The 24646-nt window shown below is 45.8% G+C and overlaps 2 protein-coding genes across 4 annotated transcripts in view; both read left to right on the top strand.

Moving 5' to 3' along the window:
• Nucleotides 1–16442, top strand: part of Gart (phosphoribosylglycinamide formyltransferase, phosphoribosylglycinamide synthetase, phosphoribosylaminoimidazole synthetase) — a 28369-nt gene extending 11927 nt beyond the window's left edge. Inside the window, exons 12-23 of one of the 2 annotated variants that reach the window (XR_008720996.1) lie at nt 2211–2305; nt 2580–2689; nt 2996–3194; nt 4752–5003; nt 5238–5390; nt 7828–8034; nt 8994–9131; nt 10148–10278; nt 10581–10722; nt 11841–11956; nt 12054–12587; nt 16253–16442. Coding sequence is in view for 1 of the 2 variants with exons in the window: in XM_055614984.1 (XP_055470959.1) it covers nt 2211–2305; nt 2580–2689; nt 2996–3194; nt 4752–5003; nt 5238–5390; nt 7828–8034; nt 8994–9131; nt 10148–10278; nt 10581–10722; nt 11841–11956; nt 12054–12251 (1741 nt within the window). In the remaining variant the exon portion in view is untranslated. Of the gene's footprint in view, nt 1–2210; nt 2306–2579; nt 2690–2995; nt 3195–4751; nt 5004–5237; nt 5391–7827; nt 8035–8993; nt 9132–10147; nt 10279–10580; nt 10723–11840; nt 11957–12053; nt 13762–16252 lie in introns of those variants that run through there. The other variant, XM_055614984.1, reaches the window with a different exon arrangement.
• Nucleotides 16443–16792: 350 nt separating this feature from the next.
• On the top strand, nt 16793–22019 carry Dnajc28 (DnaJ heat shock protein family (Hsp40) member C28). 2 transcript variants are annotated; one of them, XM_055614985.1, is made up of 2 exons: nt 16793–17435; nt 18650–22019. In XM_055614985.1, the coding sequence occupies exon 2, from the start codon at nt 18678–18680 to the stop codon at nt 19830–19832; it is 1155 nt and encodes a 384-aa protein (XP_055470960.1). In that variant the 5' UTR covers nt 16793–17435; nt 18650–18677; the 3' UTR covers nt 19833–22019. The 2 variants fall into 2 exon arrangements, with proteins under 2 accessions (XP_055470960.1, XP_055470961.1); XM_055614986.1 differs by lacking the exon at nt 16793–17435 and adding an exon at nt 17827–17989.
• Nucleotides 22020–24646: the final 2627 nt, after the last annotated feature.

The raw sequence follows: 24646 nt of genomic DNA, 5'->3' as shown, positions 1-24646 counted from the left end.
GTGTGTGTGTGTGTGTGTGTGTGTGTGTGTGTGTGTGTGTGTGTGTGGTGTTTGTGTTTTGCCTGTGTTGTGTGGTTTGTGTATGCCACATGTGCCTGGTATCCTCAAAGGTCAGAAGAGGACATGGGGTCCCGTGGAACTGGGCTTGGTTTTGAGCTACCATGTAGGTGCTAGAACCCAAACCCAGATCATCAGCAAGAGCAGCAAGTACTCTCAATCACTGAGCATCCCTCTCAAAAAGTAATTGTTAGCTTAAACTACCATGAGGGAAAGACAATTTTTTAAACCCTTTGGTAAGAAATACTATGCCAGACTTTTGGTTTCTTGCTTTAAAATTACAAGAACTCAAATTCTCTACCATAAACACTCAAGTTTGGCTTTTTTTTTTTTTTTTTTCAGACAGAGTCTCACTGTGACACCCTGGCTGGCCTGGAACTCGGAGGGATCCAGTGGCTTGTGTCACTGTGCTCAGCCAGGGACTTAGGTCTTAAATGTAGTGTGAGTTTTTCAAGGTGAAGAAAGTGAGATGTCGTAGTGCCAGTGGCAGGGCTGTGTCCTACACGAGGGGTCGCGCCTGCAGGCGCCCAGCAGCCTGGCTTTAACAGTCCTTCATCTGTCACTGCTTCACAGTCAGCCAGATGCTCGCCTTTTAGGGGAGACTACTGAATTCTCAGTGCCATGCCCAAACTTGACTTCTCCTCCAGGACAGTTTCGTGCTTTTGTAAACCAGTCTTCAGTTGGGTTTTTACTGCCCTCCGCTGTGAGAAAACCGATAGGGCAATATGCTGAGGCAGTAAGAACTCATTTGGGATTTTAGTGTCATTTTTACAGAATTCTTAACAATCCTAATTCCAGGTGTGTGTGTGTGTGTGTTTTAATTTGGTTCTGGCATTTCCTTTCTACTCACACTGAAGATGACCCAAGAGTAGATGTGGTAAAGTATTCTGTTTGAAAGTAGAAGAGGCCAGGTGGATCTGTGTTAGTTCAAGGCCAGCCTGGTCTACAGAGTGAGTCCAAGACAGCCAAGGTTACACAGAGAAACCCTGTCTTGAAAAACAGAAGAGGCCAGGTGAGGTTCTCACCTGTAATATCAGCTCTGGGAAGCCTGAGGCTGGGGTGTTCAGAGTTTGTTGCACAGGAACAAAACAGAACAGTCATCTGCAAGTGAGAATCAGGATGGGGCGTTCCCGAGTGCACACAAAAATTTCCATTTTACAAGGTGAGAAAAGGTGGGTGATGGTGGCTGCACAAAGTTGTTCCCCACAGTTGAACAATACACTTAAAAGTGGCTACTGTGCACAGTGGCACACTCCTGTAACCCAGCACTCAGGGATGCAGAGGCAGGAAGATCTCTTGTGAGTTCGAGGGCAGCCTGGTCTACAAATAGAGTCCAGAACAGCCAAGGATGCACAGAGAAACCCTGTCTTGAAAATAAAAATTAAAGAAAAGACCCAAGACACTGCATATTTTCTCACAATGTAGAAAGATCCAGGAGGGGAAGAAGACTGAGAATCCAAGATCACCCTCAGCTGCAGAGCAAGCTTGAAGCCCACCTGTGTCAAAATGTGCTTAATTTTAAAAACCGTGTATTTAACAGCTGTCGGAAGTACCTCTGCAAGAAACATGATCAGATTAAAACTGTCAATAGAGGCAGTCAGACCAACCTGTAAGGACAGTAGGCATCCTTCAACTCCCAGCTCCTGCTCTAGAGTCTGAGGTGTGCATAGGCACTGAAAACCAAATGTCTCCTTTTTTCCTTTTCGTGTGTGTGTGTGTGTGTGTGTTCCTATGTGTGGTGGTATGTGTGTTTGCACATGTAGAGGCCTGTGGTTGATATGAGAATCATTTTTATTCTTCTACCTTATCCTTTGAGAGTGTGTCTCAATCAGACTCAGCTCTCTAGTTTGGCTAGTCTCTGTAGCCAGCTTGCCTTGGGACCCCACCATCTCCACTTTCCCAGCCTGGAATTTCAGGCAGGTAGCCATATCCATCCGGCATTCCTGTGGCAAGTGCTTTAACCACTGAGCCATTTCCCTAGCCCTTATGTTTTTTTCCCTGAGATGGTTATGGTGGTACATACCTCTAATCTCAACAGAGACAAGCAGATCTCTGAGTTCAAGGACAGCAATGTCTGCATTGAGAGACCCTCCCAAATAATAATTTTCCATGGCATTAAAGTGATATCTCAGTTTTCATTTTTGTCTCCTTAGGGGCCTGACTTACAAGGAATCTGGGGTAGACATTGCAGCCGGAAATATGCTGGTTAAGAAAATTCAGCCTTTAGCAAAAGCCACCTCTAGACCAGGTAAATTAGACCCTGTACTCTGCTAATAATTCTGAATTGATTTGGGCTTTATATTTAGCTGAGGAAAGTGTCTCAACTTAACTGCTAGATTTCCTCTAAGTTATTCTTAGCCGAGCACATGGTCCCCTGCCGTCTTGATCAGTTCTCTGTACCCCTGATGCTCTCTTCCCACTCTCAAAAAAGGTAGCTCTTACATCAGTGATGGTCAGGAAGAACCAGTGCCAGGTTTGTGGTCTCGTCAGTTAAAATGCAACAAGTCGTTTGTTTTCAACAGGCTGCAGTGTTGACCTTGGAGGCTTTGCTGGTCTTTTCGATTTGAAAGCAGCTGGTTTCAAGGATCCTCTTCTGGCCTCTGGCACAGATGGTGTTGGGACTAAACTGAAGGTAACCAGACACTTGGGATGAAATGCTTTGTGAAAAAGGAAAGGAAATTTGTCTTTCAAACAAATTTTATGTTTATCAAATAGCTATTTTCTTAACACACATGAGCAGAAGAGAGCCGTGGCCACTAACCATTTATCTTTACTATACAGCTCAGGTGCACATTTTAGACAATAAAGAGGAGCACTGCATAGCTTGTCTGAAGGTTGCTTTTGTCCTGAGGTGTTCTAGGCCAAAGTCAGTGGTGTTTGCTAACCGACAAGATGAAAGGCGGAGCTTATTCTCTGCATGGTTGTTTATATTCTACAGATCGCCCAGCTCTGCAATAAGCATGGTACCATTGGTCAAGACTTGGTCGCGATGTGTGTAAATGACATCCTAGCACAAGGAGCAGAGCCCCTGTTCTTCCTAGATTACTTTTCCTGTGGAAAACTTGACATCAGTACAACTGAAGCTGTTGTTGCTGGGATTGCTGAAGCCTGCAGACAAGCCGGGTGTGCTCTCCTGGGTATGACCCGTTGGCCGGAACGTCCTCTGTGCTGCCTGTCACTCATGTAGAATGTAAATGTGATGTTGTCAGGGCGGGTGGAACAGACTTTACATCACCAAACAGGGACATGAAATGTAGGTAAAACAACCTGCATTCATCTTACCGGTTGCCATCTCATCATCCTGAGCTGCCACGCAGGCTTGTCTTTCTCCCCTGTCCATCTCCATGTTTCTCAAGAGCCTCACTGAGCAGGTTTAGGCCTTTCTCCTCCTCACTGGGCCTGAAATTGCTTATGTTAAACTATAGTTTCCCTCAGAAGTGAAATAAAGAATAAAATGTAGCCTGGTGGTCAGAGCACTTTTAATCCCACCACTTGGGAGGAAGAGGTCACAGGATCTCTGTGAGTTCAAGGCCAGCCTGGTCTACAGAGCTATTTCCAGGACAGCCAAGGTCACACACACACACACGCACACACACATGCACACACATGCACACACAACCCTATCTAAAAGGAAAAAACCATATATGAGGGACTTTTGGTTTTTTGTTTTTTTATGTTTGTTTTTTCTAAAGATTTATTATGTATACAATGTTCTGTCTGCATGTACACCTGCATGCCAGAAGAGGCCACCAGATCTCTTTAGATGGTTGTGAGCCACCATGTGGTTGCTAGGAATTGAACTCAGGACTTCTGGAAGAGCAGCCATTGCTCTTAACCTCTGAGCCGTCTCTCCAGCCTGGACTTTTGTTTTATTAGGTAGACCAAGAAACAAAACTATACTATTACATTTCAGGGTTGGTATGCTGGTGTATGCCTATAATTCTAGCACTTGGAGATGGAAGCAAAAAGATTGCTAAGAGTTTGAGCCAGCCTGGGCTACACAACAAAATTCATTGTTTCAATGGAAAACATATACGCTCTATCTTTAGATAAATCAGGTCTCAATGCCAAAAGCTGCCTTTAACTATGTTTACAATTCATTGCCTAGGTTGGCATCTGCTGCCTCCCTCTATTGTCATGTGATGTGAATGCAGGACTATGCTGTGGGTGCGGGCATTTAAAGTGAGGCAGCTCTGTAACGTTACCTGGATGGTGGAGTAATTGTAAAACTAAGGGCTGGAAACCTGGCTCAGCACTTAAGAGCACTTGATCCTTTTCCAGAGAGCCTGGGCATGGTTGCTAGAGCCCACATACAGCTCGCTGTAACTCCAGTTCCAGGGAATCCAGTATCCTCTTCTGTCCTCCATGGGTACCAGTCATGTACATGGTACATGCAGGAAAAACATGATATGTGTAAAGTGTAAAAACTCAAGCATGAAACTACTTGTAAAATTATACACTGTAGAATGTTTTCAAATCCAGCTGAGCATCCTTGGGTAGAATGCTTTGACCGTGTAAGGCCGGCGGAGGCATTATCCCATCACTGTTCCTAGGTGTTAGCACTCTCCCTAGAAACCAGGCAGCAAGTAGAGCACAGGCCTAGTGTCACATTGATTATTGTGTTCAGTGTGGCTCCTGTCACTGTTGAGCAGACTCCTACGCATCACGGGATGTCTCTGTCCTTGTCTTTCCAGGTGGGGAGACCGCGGAGATGCCAGACATGTACCCACCTGGCGAGTATGACCTTGCTGGCTTTGCTGTTGGTGCGATGGAGAGAGACCAGAAGCTGCCTCGGCTAGAAAGCATCACTGAAGGGGATGCTGTAGTTGGTGTAGCTTCATCTGGTCTTCACAGCAACGGCTTTAGCCTCGTGAGGAAAATTGTGGAGAGAACCTCGCTCCAGTACTCCTCTCCAGCACCTGTTGGTTGTGGTGATCAGAGTTTAGGTAAGCTGACTCTTGCTGTCCTGCTTGGAAAGTAAGCAGCCACTTCAGGGACAAACTGTGATCACCTAACACTGGAAGGCTTGCACTGCCCATCGGTTTTCTTCCTAGGTGACTGATGTTCTATGCAAGGTCATATTGTTAATTTCGGAAGGGTTTTTTTGTTTTGTTTTAGTTTTTGATGTTTGGGTTTCACATGTGTGGGCTAAGTTTTTGTGTTCTGTCTCCAATCCTCAGGGGACTTACTTCTGACTCCAACCAGGATCTACAGCCATTCACTGCTGCCTGTCATACGCTCTGGGCGTGTCAAAGCTTTGGCTCACATTACTGGAGGCGGGCTGCTGGAGAACATCCCCAGAGTCCTTCCCCAGGAGCTCGGAGTAGATATGGGTAAGCTGGTGGATGGAGAACATCCCAGAGGCCTCCCTTGGGAATTTAGAGTACATGTAGGCAAGCCCACCAAAGGAAAATTCTGATTTAGAAGACAATGTGGAAGGAAAAGAACATGTACCATAGGTAGTGAGTATGTGCATGATTGTACATGGAAGATTTTTGTTGGTGGTGGTTGATTTTGTTTTTTGAGACAGGGTTTCTCTGTGTAGTCCTAGCTGTCCTGGAACTAACTTGCGCTCTCTCTCTCTCTCTCTCTCTCTCTCTCTCTCTCTCTTTCTCTCTCTCTACCTCTCTTTCTCTTTTAAGGCCAGGCTGGCCTTAAACTCAGAGATTACCCTCAGCATCTGGAGTGCTGAGATCACAGGCAGGCGCCTCGGCGCCTGGCTCATTTTTTAGTTAGACATAATCTCACTGTGGTCCAGACTAGTCTCACTGTATCATCAAGGCTGGTCTCACTGTGTTGTCTAGGCTCACCTTGAGCCTTCTGTCTCTGCTTCCCTGTGGATTAGAGGCATTTCCCATGTCTTAGCTTACATCTTTTTCTGTAAGTTCTTCAGAAAAGCTTCTGTGCTGAAATCAGAACCTGGCCCCCACTTGCTTCTTATTTACTGTAGTGTTGGAGTGCACTTTTCACAGTGGCACCGTTTCTTATGGAAGAGTATAGCATTTTATCCAAGTGCTGCTGTTCAGTTCCACATTGCTGTTGGCTTCTGACCATGGGGTCATGGTAAGCATTTGTTATGACTGAATCTTATGAACTCTCTCAAGTTCATAATGGAATTAATAAACCTACTGAGGGCTGGAGAGATGACTCAGCAGTGAAAAGCACGTGTTGCTCTTGCAGAGGACCCAGGTTCATTTCCTAGCACCCACATGGCTGCACACAACCATCCCTAACTCCAGTTCCGGGGCTCTGACCCCTCTTCTCACCACCAGGACACAAGGTACATGTATGGTACATGCAGGCAAAATCAAAGAAACCTGACTGGGGAAAAGACTATAGGCATGTTGCATTTTTAAAACTACATTTTAAAAATTGATTATCAGGCCAGGTGTGGTACCCCACACTCTTAATCCCTGTACTCTGGAAGTAGAGGCAGAAGAAGCTCCATATGAGTTCAACACCAGCCTTAGCTACATAGTGAGTTGCAGGTCAGCTAGCACTATAGGATGAGACCCTGTTTCAAACAAACAAAAACCAGTTATCATATAGATAGGCTAAGTAGGAGGAACCAATAATCAACTGTCATCTAATAAAAGCTCACTTCTGGTCTGGAGACATGGTTAAACGTGTTCTTGCATAGGACCTGGATTCCATTCTCAGTACCACATGGCAGCTCACAACTATTTGTAACTCCAGTTCCAGAGGCTCTGCTGTCCTCTTCTGATTCCCAAAAGCATCAGGCACACATGTGGTATGCATACGTCCATACGTACGTACATGCAGGCAGGACACTCATAGACATTAAATAAAACATGGATCTAGAAAACACCTAGTACAGCATGAAAGGAAGGGTTCATTTCATCTTACGATGCTCGTGTCATATTCGTGACAGGGCTGTCACAGCAGGAACTCCAGGCAGATCTGGGAGGTAGTAACTGAATCAGAGGCCATGGGAGGGTGCTGCTAAACTGGCTTGTTCCCTGTGGCTTGCTCAGCTGGCCTTATCCCACCCAGGACCACCATGGGTGGCACCTCACTCAGGGATCTGGCCCTCTCACATCTGTCACTAAAAATAAGCCTCACAGGCTTGCCTACCATCAAATCTTACAGAGGCATTTCCTCGGTTGTGGTTCCCCTTCTCAATCAACTTGTGTCAAGTTAACAGGAAAAAAAAAAAAAAGACTTAAACAGAACAAAAACTAAATTCTCTTTCTTAGCAGTCATCCTAAATAATTCAGTGTAGTTTTTGTAAATCAAATTCTATAAGCTGTACGCTCCAAAAGTTATCCATGTTACTTGATTATTGAGGAATTTTATGCCAGTGTCTATAACTAAGCTGTTACCTGATGCATCCGAGAAATATTTTGATGAATTGCCTGTGACAAAGGAGGAGCTGCAAGTCATCTCAGAGCCTAAATTAAAGGGGGGGAGGTTAAAAGAATGAGATATTATCAGAAAACCTCTGTGCCAGAACTGCCTTCTGAGTAGTTCTGCATGGTGTTCAGGGGACATCTTGTCATTACTGAGACTCAGCTAAACCTTCTCAAAGGTGGCATGCCAGTCTCTACGTCACCAGCTCCTAGCACATCTAAACCGCTAGGAGGTTATGAAGATCCAGTAAGTTCAGAAAGCATAGACCCTGCCTTCTCTTGTCAGAACGTGACTGAAAGGACCACTGACCTTCTACTTGACACAGAAGCGGGTTGGCTGGGGCTCCTGTGTTCTCTGTGTGGGACGGTCGATTAATCGGGTGACTCTTCTTGTTCTCAGATGCCTGCACCTGGAGAGTCCCCAAGGTCTTCTCATGGCTACAGCAGGAAGGACAGCTCTCTGAAGAAGAAATGGCCAGGACATTCAACTGTGGAATTGGAGCCGCCCTGGTGGTGTCAAGGGACCAGACAGAGCAGATTCTGCAGGACATTCGGCAGCACCAGGAAGAGGCCTGGGTGATAGGTAGTGTCGTTGCGTGTCCTGAAGGTAACAGCTCCTTGGCTTTGGTTTATAATCTTGACTATGACCTCGCTCTGCCCCTCAAGCTCTGCACCCTTTCTTCCAATTATCGCCATAGCATTTGTCTTTATAGACAATCTGGCTCATCTAACCTGGTGCCAGAAGCATCTGTTTCCACTTTGGAACCTTGACGTCTCTGTCATGGTCCTGCCTCGAGGTTTAGCTCAACATACATTAGTGAGTGAACACCCTGACCTGGTCTGTACATTGGTCAGAACCCTATCAAAACTTAATGGGTGGCAGACAGATCCATTCACATAGCTAACAATGTCAGCGCTCACTGGTCTTGCTTCTGTTTGCTTTTCTACTTCCTGCTATGTAGGTTTTGTTTTCAGGCAGGTTTGGACAGTAACACCCTCAACTTAAGCTGTAGTACAAGGCCCTCCCTTTCTCAAAACAGCTTCCCCTGCCAGTGTTGAATGGCCTTGCTGGGCCACAAGCCTCCCAGGAAGGCAGGATGTCTGGCACTATGTGAATAGGCTCACTGGGAAGGTTGGGGGGTTGGGGAGAACACAGGCAGTACTGTATGTAGCTGTGCTTTGCTGTGCTCAAGTATTCTATAGCGCTTAGCGGAAGTAGCAATTACATATGTGTTCTTAAAAGTGAGAAATGGGGGCTGGAAAGATAGCTCAACGGTTAAGGGCACTGACTGCTCTTCCAGAGGACCCAGGTTCAAAACCCAACACCCACATAGCAGCTCACAACTCTCTATAACTCTAACATCTCACACTCATATAGACATACATGCAGGCAAAGCAGCAATGCACGTAAAATAAAGGTCAATGTAAAGAAAAGTGAGAAACGGTAAATGTTTTTTAGTTCCTGTATATTTTTCTTTCAGAATAAAATAGTGTTCTAAAGTTTCTTTTGTTTTTCTATTATTCCTATTAATTCATAGTTATTCTTATTTATGCATATAAATAAAGGTTCTCCTCGTGTCAGAGTCAAGAATCTGATTGAAACCATGCAAATAAATGGGTCAATGGTGGCAAATGGCTTCCTGAAAAGTAACTTCCCTGCCCAGCAAAAGAAGGCAAGAGTGGCTGTCTTAATATCTGGAACAGGTAAAACTTCTCCCCAGGTGGAGCTGCAGGGCTCTCCCCACTCCCCTTCTCACAGACGGAGGGAAGACCTTGGGCAAGAGCCTGGGGTGGTGAAGAGAATTTAAGGAGACAGCAAGGGCTGCAAAGCGGTGCCCATCTTAGGCCAACTCCTGAGCTTAAAGCCAGCCTCATCCACATAGTGAGCTCCAGGCCAGCCAGGATACACTGAGACCCTGCCTCCAGAAACAGGCTGGAAGGTGGCTCAGAGGTGAAGGCACTGGCTACTCTTGCAGGCGACCTGGGTTCTGTTCCTGGCACCCACAGGGTGACTCACAACCACCCCTGACTCTAGGTCCAGAATATCTGACACCCTTTTCTTCTGAACTCTAGGCACAGATACATACATGCATGCAAGCCAACCACTCACATAAAATTTTGAAAAGCTTAAAAACAAAATGTAACACAGAAGGATGAGGAGTCCACCTGTTTTGTATCTTGATGGGTGAAAAACGCTTAAAAGTTGAAGTAATAATTACATATATTCACCTTCACCATGTTCTTAAAAGTGAGAGTGGTAAATGTTGTTAACCTGGTATTTTAGTTCCTGTAAGGCTTACTTTGAGGATAAGATAAATATTCTAAAGCTGTCGTTTATTAAAAGTAAGAACTCTGGGTAGGAGAGATTTGATTCTATCAGTCACCACAGTGTAACTCTGCTGTTTGCTTTTAGAATTACCACATAGCCAGTGTGGCCTGGCCTTTCTAGAGGGAGCCACAACACCCAGTTCTGTTTTTCCTCACAAGTAGCATTGCTCTGAACAGTGTGAATAAACAGTTTGTTGTTGAAGGCACCTAAGCATTTCTGTAGACGATAGTCTCGGTGCCATGGCTGCCTTTCAGCTGCTCTTAAAATTTAAGTATATTTTAGGCACAATTTTGGGATTAAAGCAGAGAGGCCATTCTAAGGGGCAAGGGTGCTGTGAGGAGGACTGAGCTTCCAGAAACAGGAGCTCACTTGTTCTTTCCCGCTGTTGCAGGATCGAACCTCCAAGCGCTCATAGACAGCACTCAGGGTCCAGGGAGCTGCTCACATATTGCTGTTGTCATCTCCAACAAGGCTGCTGTCGCTGGCTTAGACAAAGCAGAAAGAGCTGGAATTCCCACCAGGGTGAGTCACTGCACAAGTGGCCTCCTGCAGGCTGTACCTGGTGCTTGGGTGGTTTGTTTGATTGGTGCTGGGTGTGCTACTCAGCCACACCTCCAGCCCCTGCACTCTGCTCTCCAAGGCTGCGGAAGCACTTGTGCAATTGCGGGACCTCCCACTTTTGGGTAGGTGCTGGGCTTGCTCTTCTGCTTCATCCTGCCTATTCCTCAACCATCCCTCCAGCGGGTACGTCTTCATCACTGACGTGTGGTCTCTGCAGAGGTTGTGTTTAGATTATTAATTTACTTTCTCTTTTCCTATTGTAGGTAATCAATCACAAATTATATAAAAATCGTGCTGATTTTGACAATGCAGTTGACCACGTCCTGGAAGAGTACTCTGTAGACATAGTCTGTCTTGCAGGATTCATGAGAATTCTCTCTGGTCCTTTTGTCAGAAAATGGGATGGTAAGCAAACAGTCCTCACCCTCGGGATGTCAACATGAAGTGTAATTAGTTCCCTTTCCTTTGGCTCAGAATGTGCCCACACACTGATTTACTGAGCAGTTCACTCAGCTGTTGGACTGGCTGTCACTGATCGCTGCCAAGACACTTCACTGTCAGAGAAATATCAGGAAGACTCTTTTCCATGTTTGGAGACAAGGAAAAGTGATTCTTCATCCACACGTGTAGCCCCAGTCCTGAGGGCGAGGTGGGAGGACTAAAGTTGAAGGCCAGTGCGCTCATATGGGGCACACAAACGCTAAGCATCAGAAGGGAGAAAAGATGGGGGATGATCCTGTATCTCCCAAGATGGGGAGACCGGGGCAGGGGTCACCCTTGATGTACTCAGTTTAAGGCCAGATTGAAATATAGAACAAGACCCTGTCTCTAAAGACCAAGGGCCAGCAGCTGGGGAAGTTCTCAGTGGTTGAGAGCATTTTTACTCTTGCAGAGGGCCTGAGTTCAATTCCCAGAACCACCACTCACAGCTCACAGCCATCTGTAACTCCATTTCCAGGGCACCCACCTTCTGGCCACTTCAGGTACCAGGCACATTTATGGTATATAGACATACATGAAAATAAAACTTCCATAAAATAAAATAATAAAAGAAAAAAAAAAAACAGACCAATAGCTAGAGGTTTAGTTCTGTGGTAGAGCATGATCGTGTGGCATGTACAAGGTTCTGGTACCACAAAAAGAAAAATAAAGAGTCATGCTCTCCTATATAACACAAAGACAGCATGGAAGGCCTGTTGCTGAACATGCATCAAACTCTCCAATCTCTTTACCTTTTCCCTTGCACCTTGTTTAGTTACTTTGTGTGCGTGGGCTGGTGGACTGCCTCCGCATGCCTGTGGTAGTTAGAGGGCACTTTGTAGGACTATGTGGATCCTGGGGATTGAGCTCAGTTCAGCAGGCGTGGTGGGAGCTCAAACTGCGACCAGATGTCATTTTTCTGCACATATTCGGGGCACTTCCCTCCAGAGTTTATTTTTTAAGGTAAATGTAGTTAATTGCTTGTTCCTTTAACAGAATAGACAGGAGCTAAAATTTCTGACTGCTGCTTTGTTGCTTTCTAGGGAAAATGCTCAACGTCCACCCATCCTTGCTCCCTTCTTTTAAGGGTTCAGATGCTCATGAGCAAGTCCTGAAAGCTGGGGTCACAGTTACCGGGTGTACCGTACACTTTGTGACTGTAAGTGGCTTTTCGTACCAAACTTTTGTCTCTAGTGTCTGGGTGCAGACTACACTGGCTAGAAAGCAAGGTTCCAAACATTTGCTTCCTTTTCCAGGAAGATGTAGATGCTGGACAAATCATCCTCCAAGAAGCTGTCCCCGTGAAGAGGGGGGACACTGTTGCAACTTTGTCAGAGAGAGTCAAAGTTGCAGAGCACAAGATCTTTCCCACAGCCCTCCAGCTGGTGGCCAGTGGGGCTGTGCAGCTTGGAGAAGACGGCAAGGTCCACTGGGCCAGAGACAGTGACGCCTGACTAGGGAGTGGACCCAGTGCTGAGAGGACTGTGGCTGTTTGCTTGGTGCCTTTTCATCTGGCCGGGAAAGACGTCAGTGCTTACCCATTGCCATCTGTAATAGACACATTGACTAGAGCAAAGCTTATTTACAAATGTTAAGACACCCAGGAGTGGGATGCTACAAGGCACATCCATATGAACCCAGAGGACTTTGCATGCTTACTGCCTACAAGGCTTCACATTCTCAGAGGTATGTGAACACCTGTGGCCACACCCATCCCAAAGGCAGCCAGCCATCTTGAAGTGCTGAACATAACAAGAGCCCAGCCTGCACAGCTGTATTCCTCACCTAAGGTACCTGGAGTCTGTGATGGAATCCTCCCTACACTTTAAATTCACACTGACAGTAAAAGGTCCTCAACAGCAGAAAATCCTTCAACTGTAACCTTAGAAAAAGAGGATGAGGAAGCCAGGGCACGGTGGTGCAGGCCTGTAATCCTAGCACTCAAGAGGCAGAGGCAAGCAGATCTGTGTGATCCAACCTGGTTCAAGGACAGCCAGGCCTACACAGAGAAACCCTGTCTCAAAAAAGGGGGTGGGAGGGTGGGAGGTGGAGGGAAATGTCTCAGCTACAAGAAAACAAGAGACCTGCTGTGCTAACAGTCCCTGATCACTGCCTCTGATGCAGCCAGGGCACCCCAGGCATGTGCCAGTCACCATCATCGCCCCTTTTCTTTTCCCTCAGATGGTTCTAAGTGTCATTAAAACAGTGACTAGGTCTGGAGACTTCTCATCACAGTTAATGCTCCTGTCTTGTGCAGTGTTAAGGGACAGATGGGAGACAAGGAAATGCTTTGGGTTAGTGAAAGCACATACTTAGAAACCAGTACAGGAAGTCAGTGTGAACCTCTAACCTGAGAAATTTAAAGGTTCAGTTTGACCCTCTGTACTGCAAGGTTAATATGTGAATAGATTACCATTCTAGCTCTACTTCATGCTCTGAAGGGCCAGTGTCCATGTAGTTGATCCCATGTCTCAGAAAAGAATCCATGTGTCTCCATGTCTGCTTGCCTGCAACCAAAACAGACCTTAGAATAGCAGGGACCAACCAAGCAAGGTGGTACATGCCTGTAATTCCAGCACTGGGGAGGCAGAGGCAGGCGGATCGTTGTTCCAGGATATCCTGGTCTGCAGAGCAAGTTCCAGGACAGCCAAAGCTACACAGAGAAACCCTGTCTCAGAAAACAAACAAACAAAAAATCAACTCCTTTATCAAGTAGTTCTAAAGAGGAATTGGGATGACACCCAGACATGAAATACACTAATGGGCATTCTCCAGCCCGTACGATTAAAAACAATGATGACAATGTGGCGCTCAGTGCTGCACACTCCAATTAGTCTGGTTTACAAGGGAGATGTGGAGTTTGGTAACTAGAGCACCCACACTTACTGACAGATCTGTGTGAATTTGAGTTAGGCCAGCTAACCCTGCCTCAAAAATAAATTCAAGTCACTGTTAACTACTTTCCATCCTGCATTTGAAAGTTTTTCTTAGCACAGAAAGAAAACAATGATTATATTGTTTATAACTTTAAAAATTGAGGACCTGATTCTGCCTCCAAAAGGAGATAGAGCGATCTAAAAATATATCAGTTCATGTACAAGGCTTCGTGCAGTAATTCTCACAAAATCTGAGGCAATGATTACTTCCTCCTGTGTAAAATACAACAAAGTAGCATTTGTCTCATGTTGCTATTGTAAGGATTTAGAAACTAAAGCCCCCACCTCAGAGGCATACCTTTAAAGCTGAATGACTGATTAGAACCTCCTGATTTTGGAGAGTTAGAATGCTATAGAGCCAGAACAATGCCAAGTGGTAGTGACACAAGCCTGTGATCCCAGCACTCACTCCACTCTGGAGTCAGAGGCAGGCAGGTCGGGGCTGCACAGAGAAACCCTGTCTCAAAAACAAAACCAAGTTATCTTGGGTGGCTTTTAGTTAGTAGTTTCTTTTAAAGCCATTCATTTCTGACCAGTGTCTGTGAGATCAAGCAAAGCCTTTAAATTGTAGTCTTAGCAGACTAGCTTCCCCCAACCCCAGCTGGCATCTGAAACCTATAACCCTTTTCCTCCACTTTGCTGTAATCCTTCAACCTGTGGTCCCCACCCAGGTATTTGGTAAGTACCCTGATTGAAGACTATTCTACGATTTTTATTGTTTTGGTTTCTCTGTGTAGCCTTGGCTGTCCTGGACTTGATTGGTAGACCAGGCTGGCCTGTAGACAGATCTGCCTGCCTCTGCCACCCTAAGTGCTGGGATCATGAGGCATGCACCACCACGCCTGGCTTCTATAAAATCTCACACTCTTACTTCCACAGTGGAACACGTCGTTTTGTGTGACCTGAGTATGTGCCTCCCACTAATGGTCATTTATAGAGCTCATATAAAAACTATATAAATTTTTTCTCCTCCCCAAACGGGTTCTCTGTGTAGCCCTGGCTGTCCTGGAACACACTTGTAGACCAGGCTAGCCTTGAACTCAGAGAAATCCTGCCTCTGCCTCCCAAGTGCTGAGATTAAAGGTGTTCACCACCACACCTGGCTAAACTATTTCTTATTCCTTTTGAGTTAAGAGCTCTTTTTACATGGACTTCTTAACAGAATACTTACAGCTTCAGTGCTTGGCAAACACAGATGCTAAATACACATGTACTGTTTACCTTTCAAGATTTATTCTATTTTATATCCACAAGTGCTTTGTCTGCATGTTTATATGCACCATATATGTGCCTGGTGCCACAGAGGTCAAAAAAGGCTCCAGAACCCTTGGGTCAGATGGCTGTGCACCACCATGTGAGTGCTGGGAATTGAACCCAGGTCCTCTGCAGGAGCAACAAATGCTTCTAACCCCTGAGACGGTTTATAGCCCCACATTTACTGCTTTATTATTTTATGTGTATAGGTGTTTTGCATGCATGTATGTCTGTGTGCCACATGTGTGCGTGGTGCCCTCTGGAACAGAAAGAGGACATCAGGTGCCCTGGAACTAGAGTTACAGACAGTTGTGAGCTGCCATATGGGGGCTGGGAATAGAAGAGCAGCCAGTGCTCTGAACTGCTGAGCCATTCTCCGTTCCCCACATTTACTGTTTACCAGTGTCTGACTTTACAGAGAAGCATCTCATATAAGAGATCCAGAAGGTGGAAACAATAGGAATTAACACCCAATCAGGAAATTCATACATCTTTGCCTTTATCTTCAAAACAATCAAGAGGGAACTTGAGAAATAAATAAGTCCATATGAGCATTGCCTGCCTTCTGGGGAGCCCGAAGGCTCATGACTGTCTCTAGCCCTACCTGGTACAAAGATATATATGCAGTCAAAACACCCATACACATAAAGTATAAATAAATAAAGGCTGGAAAGTTGGCTCAGTGGTTAATTATATTTGTTGTTCTTGCAGAGCACTGGGGTTCATTTCCCAGTACCCACATGACACCTCACATCTGCAACTCCAGAGTACCATCTTCTAATCCACATGAGTACTGCATGCACCTGGTGCAAAAACAAGCCTTCTGGCAAATCAGCCATCCCCATAAAGTGTGCATAAATAAAGATTAAAAAAAAGTCAAGGGGCCAGGCGGGGATTCTGCACACCTTTAATCCAGCACTAAGGGAGAGGCAGGACTGACACCAGGCCAATCTGGTCTTATCGAGCCAGCTCCAGAACAGCCAGGGCTGTTGGAGAAACCCTGTCTCCAAGAACAAAACAACAAATAACAATGACAACAACAAAAATGATTCAAGAAATTGCTCTTCAGAAACAATTTCAAGTTCGAGGCCAGCCTGATGTACAAACTGAGTGCAGGGCAGCCTGGAATCAGAGAGTATGGCTACACAGAGAAACCCTGTCTCAAAAAATAAGTTGCTCTTCAGGATGGAATGGAACATGTTCAAGTCTCATCGGTGACTGTAGAGCCAGGCGACCTCTCTGATTTTTTTTCCTTCCCCTTCCAGTGTCTGGCCATGTGCAGTTCTCGGTGAGTGCTTGCTGATGGGGTGAAGTATAATCCAGCTGGCAGGGTCTGGAGGGATGGCTCAGAGGTTAAAAGCACTGGCTGCTCTTCGAGAAGTCCTCAGTTCAATTCCCAGCTACCAAATGGTAGCTCACAATCATCCATGATGTGATCTAAATGCCCCCTTCTGGCCTGCAGGCAGTATGTTGTGTAAGTAATAAATCTTTTTTTTTTTTAAGATTTATGTATTTATTATTTATACATTATTCTGCCTGCATGTGTGCCTGAATGCCAGAAGAGTGTACCAGATCGCACTATATAGATGGTTGTGAGCCACCACATGGTTACTGGGAATTGAACTCAGGACCTCTGGAAGAACAGTCAGTGCTCCTAACCTCTGAGCCATCTCTCCGGCCCAATATAAATAAATCTTTTAAAAAACAATAATAATCTGGCTGGCAGAGCTCTAAAAGTGCTTGCCCTGAATGCACAAGCCTTTGGTCTTATATCCCCAGCATTCCATAAACAAGTGACAAAGGGGCTGTAATCCCAGCACGTGGAAGACGGAGGCAGGAGGATTTGTAACTCAAAGTCCTCCTTTTCTATATAGAGTGCGAGGCCAGCCTGGGCTAAGGGAGAGGATGTGTCAAAAATAAATAAATGTAAAATAACACCCAAACAAAAGACCGGCAGAACTTAAGACCATCTTTCTAGGCCTAAAGAACCTTACTGACGGTACAGGTGCCCCACGGGGGCAAGCAGCCTGATCTCCCGACATCTAAAACAACTTACTGAGGGCCAGCGCTCTCCAAATCACATACATAGTGGAGTCACAAGCCCATCAAATGCCGGAACTCCTCTCGAGGACACCAAAGCCCCCACGCCGATCCTGCCAGAGAACTACATTTCCCATGATTCAAATCGGTCGAACCCTGCCCTCGAAAGCCGGTGGAGGCGGAGCCTGTCGCCCCCGGCACAACAACGGTGTCCGGAGTATTCTGTCCTCTGTTCACGGGGGTATGGGTCTGTAAGAAAGAGACGGGTGTCCCCAGTGAGGGAGGCCGCCTGTCGCAGTGAAGTGCGATGCAAGGCTCCGCAGTGTAGCGCGGCAGAGGGGCCAGTGTCCGGCGGCAAGGCCGGGCGGAGGGGCCCCGAGCCACCGAGCCCCCGTCGGGTCTGTGGAGGTGAGTAGGGGGTGCAGCGGGACTGACTCTGTCCTGAGGCACCCCTCACCCGGTGAGCACACCACCAGCATTCCAGACAACTCTAAAATCCATTGACCCCTATATTACAGGGTTCCTATGACTTCTAAAACCCGACCCTTAATTCACGTCCAGCAGTTCTCTAGTACCTCATCGTCTTTTGTCAGGGTTCAAAGTCTCCACAAGACCATGCGTTTTTAATACAGGAGCTTGCTTGCTCACCTTTCATCCTCCTCCCTCCCCCAGCACTTAGCAAATAGTGAGGTGCGGAGCTTAAAGGCAGTTACACACTATTCAATCTAGTATCTCACTCTAACGTTCCCTGTTTTATGTGCAGCAAGTATTCTTTCGGGAGAAGATGCCGTGAAATGATGGCGACCATCTGCACACGTGCGCGCGTGCGCACGCACACACAAAGTGCTCAGGGAAATTTGCAATTTGCTGAGGATACAATTAATTCAAGTGGCCCTTGCCTTTAATCCCAGCATTCTGGAGGCAGAGGCAGGCCGACCTCTTGTGAATTTGAAGCCAGCCAGGTCTGTATTATGAGTTCCAGGACCGCCAGGGCTATGTAGAGACCCTGTGTCAAACACAAAACAGTTAACTCCTTACTGGGCCCCAACCCTACCCTACCTACTTGTTGTACCTCATGTTAAGTTGCTTAACATTTTGGACTTGTTTTCTTATAAAATGAGAAATTTGGATTAGATGGGTTCTAAGAACTTTCTAGGTCTAAAACTCTGTATGTGGTAAGTCGTGGAATTCAGATTTTGTCACAATATGTAATTACTAACCATCAGTGTCCATCTCCTAGCTTCATCAGTAAATAGTCATAAATATTTATGTATTTTTGCATAGCAACATTGTTACAAAGAACTGATGGATGGATTTGGTTTGGTTTGGTTTGGTTTTTTTCCATTGCTTTTATATGCATGTTGTTTTGCCTGCATGTATTTCTATGCATCCAGTGCCTACGTAAGCCAGAAGAAGGTGTCTGACACCCTGGAACTGGAGTTAGGGACATCTGTTAGCTGCCATGTGAGGGCTGGGAAACAAACACACCTCAGCCCACTCTCACCCTAGAGAACCAATGCTTCCTAAGAACATGTAACCCACATCCTGACTTACTCTGGTATTGAAAAAAAGAAAATGGCTGATAACACAAGTTTATTCAACTGCTCTTTGCTGTTTTGTAGATCACAGTTAGGGAAAATTCCAGATTCAATGATGATAAGCACAGCAGGCGTGAAGATGGCTGGGATCTTAAGACTGCATCTAATAAGTTCGTCATTGATTCCTCACGGGGTAAGAATGCTTTCAGATCCTGGATGTAGGATGATGTCAACCCACACATCCAAGAAGAAGATCAGAGAATACTACAGCCTGCTGAATCTAAAGGAAGGCTGCTCTGCTGATGATGTCAGGGAGGCTTTCCGTAAGCTTGCCAAGCAGTACCACCCAGACAGCAGCTCTAACCACGCTGATTCGGCAACATTCATAAAGATTGAGGAGGCTTATAGGAACCTGCTCTGCCATGTGCTAAAACAAACAGATGCTAGACAGACTAAAGCTGAAGACGCAGAAGAAGAGGAACAATTCAGATATAATACACCTCAGCACCGACACTATTTAAGCTTCGAAGGCGTTGGCTTCGGCACTCCCAGTCAGCGAGAGAAACAGTACCGACAGTTTCGGGCAGACCGTGCAACAGAGCAGGTGATGGAATACCAAAGGCAAAAGCTTCAGCGGGAGCACTTTGCTCATAGCTTAACTGTCAAAGATGTAAGACAGAGCAAAGAACAGAAGATAACTCAAGCCATAGAGCGCCTAGTGGAGGACCTCATCCAGGAATCAATGGCAAAAGGAGACTTTGACAATCTCAGTGGGAAAGGAAAACCTCTGAAGAAGTTTGCTGGCTGTTCGTATATTGATCCCATGACTCATAACCTGAACAGAATATTGATAGATAATGGGTACCAACCGGAGTGGATTCTGATGCAGAAGGAGATTAAGGACACTATCGAGCAACTTCGAGAAGCACTTTTAGGGTATAGGAAGACGTTTGGGAACCCTCTGACAACAGGGGAACAGAAACAGTGGAACCAAGTGTGTGAGAAGTTTCAAGAAAACATCCAAAAGCTAAACAAGCGAATTAGTGATTTCAACTTGATTGTTCCTATTCTGACCAGGCAGAAAGTCCATTTTGATGCACAGAAAGAAATCATCAGAGTCGAGAAAATGTATGAGGCCCTCTTAGAAGCAAAAGAAATCACAGATAGAAGCCCAACTGACATTAGCCAGGAAGAAGAAGAGAAAACGCCCAGAGTCAAGGCAGGCTTTCTAAACTGGTTGAATCTGTGGAAATTTATTAAAATATAACTATTTTGACATTCATGATCATTTACTGCTCTGGTCAGTTTTGAGTTGCTCTGACACCAGGCAGAACCTGAGATTGATTGTTGTGTTCCAGCGACTTGAGAGATCTGTGCCTTTGTAGTTGCTAATCACACACACACACACACACTCGTGAGAAAATTCAGTCAGTATTGCTGTAAGGATGTCGTGAGTAAGAAATACTATTGCTGAAGGAAACAGGCTAATCCATGCCAGACTTCAGGTGATGGGTCCTAGGGCTAAGACCCATGACCCACACAGGGCATTCCAGAAATCTTAGTGCTCTTTCAAATGCCAAGAACAGAAAGATAGTTGTTTGACATTTCTAAACATAGGTGTTTAAGCAAAAAAACAAAAAGCTATATTTTTAAAACACTAAACTGAGGATGTTGTAATGAGATTTAGTCAACTAAAGGCTCCAAATATATATATATATATATGAGGGAAGGAAGGATAGGGGGAGGCAAAGAAGGAAGGAAGAAGGCTGGCCCAGTGGTTAAGAGTGCTGGTTCCTTGCTGCTCCTCCAGAGGAACAGAGTTCAATTCCCGGGACCCATACCAGGTGGCTCACAACTGCCTGGAACTCCAGCTTCAGGGATCCAGTGACTTCTTCAGGCCTCTGTAGACATCTGCATGCACACACACGTAAATAATAAGTTAAAAATCTCCAGACTAAGGTTCCAGGTGTGGTGGCACATGCCTTTAATCCCAGCACTTTTGGGAGGCAGAGGCAGGCAGGTCTCTGAATTTGAGGTCATCCTGGTCTATGAAGCAAGTCCAGGACAGTCAGGGTTTTGTTACACAGAGAAACCCTGCCTTAAAAAACAAACAAAAATCTCCAGACAACAGGTAATTCTTGCTATCTTATATTCCTGAGTTTATTAAAGCTCCAAATTCAAAAGTATTTTGGAACGTCTGCTGGGTGGAGGAAAACTGAAGTTCGGGAATTAGTCTGCTGGGATTCCTGCACTTGCACTGCAGAAACTAGACAAAGGAAAGCAGTAAGCAAATAGGTAGGCTAACGGCAAGATCCATTCCTACAGAAGTCAGTCAGTTAAGCGAGTTGATTTAAAAGTTCTAAATTAGGGTTCTTTTTTTTTTTTAAGATTTATTTATTATGTATACAATATTCTGTCTGCATGTATGCCTGCACGCCAGAAGAGGGCACCAGATCTCTTTATAGATGGTTATAAGCCACCGTGTGGTTGCTGGGAATTGAACTCAGGACCTTTGGAAGAACAGCCACTGCTCTTAACCTCTGAGCCATGTCTCCAACCCCCCTAAAATTAGGTTTCAATGCTAAAGACTTTGAATATATTTTTGTAACTTTTAGAGGGGGTGAAAATCCCTGAAAACAATGCAAAGGTAAGAGTTCACTTCCAGTTTCTTCTTTGATCACAAGTTGAAATGCTAGGTTTCGGACTTTCAACAACATTCAGAGCCCTAACTTCTGTTTTAGGGGCCCAACTTTCTGTCTTGGGGACCCTTTGATAGTTTGTCTAAGATGAGGTATCTCAGGTTTGTCCCTTGGCATCTTCAGAAAATGACAGGAGACAAGTTGATGGGAGTGCTCCTGCCTCCTTTCAGAACCAGGGCTCAGGCTTGGCTGCTTGCTTTGGGCACAGAACTAGGTACCTGAAATGAAGTCGAGGAGGGCAGAAAGGAACCAATCATTTCCAGAAAGCACTGTTGAGATGGGTTTCAGGGAAATGGCTCCTGACAATGACTGGGGTCCAACGAGTTGTTTTGTAAAGTATGTGATGGTTAAAACAACAAAGAAACCTCCATCCTCAAAAGGAAGTCGGAGCCTTTCTGCTTCCATGATTGAGCATTAGTTGGCACAATAAATTATTTTTTTAAGTTAGATTGAGTTATCTGGCTTCCGCAGTGATGGTCCTGTATTACTATACATGAAATTGTCAACAGCATGGACTATGGCTTTGTGATAAGAGCTATGATTCAAACATTTCAGAAGCCTATTTTTCTGTGACTCTTGTTTGTTTGTTTGTTTGTTTGTTTGTTTGTTTTAAAAAAAGGAATTTGGAGCAAACATGAATGAAATAATTTTCAGTATTGTATATGAGAAGGTGAGATTACCAAAAACTATTAATTTTAGCACCATTCACTTTATGTTTGCAAATGTCTGCATTAATAAAATTACCTTAATGATTATTTAGTCGTCTGTTGATGTCTAACAAGTAAATAGCCATCACATTTGGGGCTAGCCACCTAAGTGGATCTTTAAATTTTTTTTATTCTTATGTTATTTTTTTTCTCTTTTCAAAACTTTTCTATTTATGTTTATGTGTGTAGGTGTTTTGCTTGCATGTATGTGCACCATATGCATGCTTGGTGCCCAAGGAGGTCAGAAGTGGGTGGATCTCTTGGGTCTGCTGTGAGCAGCTATGTGAGTGCTGGGAATTGAACCCATGTCCTCTGGAAGAGCAGCAGGTACTCTTAACCACGGAGTTATCTCTCCAGCACGCTGCCCCCCCCCCCCCACTTCTTTATTGTTTGAAGCAGTTTCATGTAGTCCAGGCTGGCCTCAAACTCACTTTGTAGCCAAGGGTGACTTTGAACTTCTGAGCTTCCTGCATCCACCTCCCCTGTGCTGAGATTACAGGTGTGGTTCAACCCCAGGGCTGGGCTAGGACCCAGGGCCTCACAAGCTGGGCAAGCACTCACCAGCTGAGGCTCCCGGGCCCAGGCCCCTCTGATGTTTTTGGTGGATGATGGGATATCTGATTGTGATATCAATCCTCAAACATTAAAGGGGCAGCTTCATTTATGTAAAAATGGCATCATTTTAGCAAGCCCTCTGGAGCCAGAGAGAGGGGCTGCAAGTTTTCAGTTTGCTGAGGTGGAGTTGATGCCTGTGCTGGCCTGTTAAAATTAGTTTTTCCGCTGCCTGCCTGTTGATAAGTTTCCCTCTCCATTGCTGCGGCTGAGATTAACTGCCCTTGCAGACAGCTGCTGGAAGGGAGAGGACTGATTTCAGCCCACTATGCCCGATTACAGTCCATCAGTTCAGGAAAGTCTAGGCATGGAAACTTAGACACAGCCAGCCACATCACATCCGCAGTCAGGAGCATGCATGCTTCATGCTTAGCTTTCTCTACTCAATAACTCAGGACCCAAGCCTGGGGAATAGTGTGGGCCCCTTTAAGACCAGCAACACACACACACACACACACACACACACACACACACACGCACGCTCCTGCTTCCAGCCCCCAGGCATGCCATGGGCCAATCTAATCTGGGCATCCCATCGCTGAGACCCTCTTCCCGGGTGCTTCTGAGGTCCTGTCAAGCTGACAATTAAAACTAGCCAGCGCAGTAAATTATGAGGTTCCACAGCACATTGATGGACACACAGGAAGCCCTGCCTGCTTCTCAACCCTTCTTGCACTGCTTCTGTCAGGACTGACCCAATGATCTGAGACAAGAGCCTCTTATCTGCAGGCCTCAGGTAATTCGCTGAACCCAGAAGAAAAACAGACATATATTGTTGAGGGTAGAGAAAATACTTCCAGGGACAAGCAAATCAGCAACTAGTCATCAGGAAGAGCTCAGGGATGTCCTAAAAGGTGGAAGAAGCCCAGTAAGGGTACCCTAGCATCTGGTAACAGGCCGTGCCTCTGGAAATATGCCAGGCCTTTGATCCCAGCACCTGGGAGGAAAAGGCAAGTGGATAGGGTGACTCCGAGACCAATCTGATATCTGATAGTGAGTTGCAGGCCAGCCAGGACTGTAGAGTGAGATCCTGTCTCAAATTAATGGGGGGAAAAGTCAAAATAAGAGGCATGGTTAAGGGGAGCACATGCCTAGGAGGAGGACATTGTAGTACCCCCATGTCAGAGCTAATGGTTTATCTGTTCTTAGAAATATCATCTTTCTCTTTTGATGGTGTTTTGTTCTTTCACTCTCTCTTGAGGTCATAGCATCTACGATCCTATCTGAATTCTCAGAAATCTATAATGGAGGGGACCTCAGTGTAGCCATAAGATACAGACTCCTTGGTGTGTCTGTTGTCACCAGCACCCTGGTGCTGACACCACATTGGACCAACGAGTCCTTTCTACTCAAGGCTCAGACATAAGGAGAGGGAAAGGAGTCCTTAGGATGGGCCAGCCTCACCTGTTGCTCTCTCCAGTTTGCCACCAAGCTGGGTTCCTAGCCTGCTGGGGAGTGGCAGAGCCCACTGTCACCCTACCTCAGAGGAATACCCCTAAGGGCCCTGACCATGTCTCTGCTCATCCAAAGTCTAGAGTAAGGCCTAGGAATAACGGGGTGGTCTTTGCCTCCAATCACAATTTCAAAGACTGGCTTCCAGTGAGAGGGCCCAGTCTCCTCAGGTGATTGGCATGAATACAAGCATTCCCCAGCACCCTGAAGAGACAGCAGGCCAGACGCAGTCAAACACACCTGAGTAGGCTTGTAGACATTCTCACAGAGACCCACAGCTGTGGGGAGGGTTCCTACCTGGGGACACGGGTGAAGAGGACATCTGTGGTGCTGAAGCTCTCCCACTAGGAGCGTTTGTCCTCTGATGTGTAGAGCTGGCTCTTGTCCTCTGGTACAGGCAAGCTTGATTCTGTCTGCACTTCCATCCAGTCACGGTGTGTTAATCCACCTGGTGTTGCTAAGACTAAATGCCCAGGGAAGGCTACCTTTGTTAATAGAGAAGGCTACGTAGCTCACCACATGGAGGGCCAAGGGTACAGCACTGCCACCACCTCTGGTGTGCGTTCTCTCAGTTACATCACATCATAGCAGGGGCCTGACTAAGGAGAGAG

The sequence above is a fragment of the Psammomys obesus genome, unplaced genomic scaffold (assembly GCF_907164565.1).
Source record: "Psammomys obesus unplaced genomic scaffold, mPsaObe1.curated_primary_1811, whole genome shotgun sequence".
Taxonomy (NCBI): domain Eukaryota; kingdom Metazoa; phylum Chordata; class Mammalia; order Rodentia; family Muridae; genus Psammomys; species Psammomys obesus.
The sequence above is the reverse complement of the archived record's forward strand: the minus strand, read 5'-3'. Positions and strand labels throughout refer to the sequence as shown.

What these genes read in the sequence shown, in the direction of transcription:
- Dnajc28 (XM_055614985.1), top strand. Translation starts at nt 18,678, where the DNA reads ATGATGATAAGCACAGCAGGCGTGAAGATGGCTGGGATCTTAAGACTG.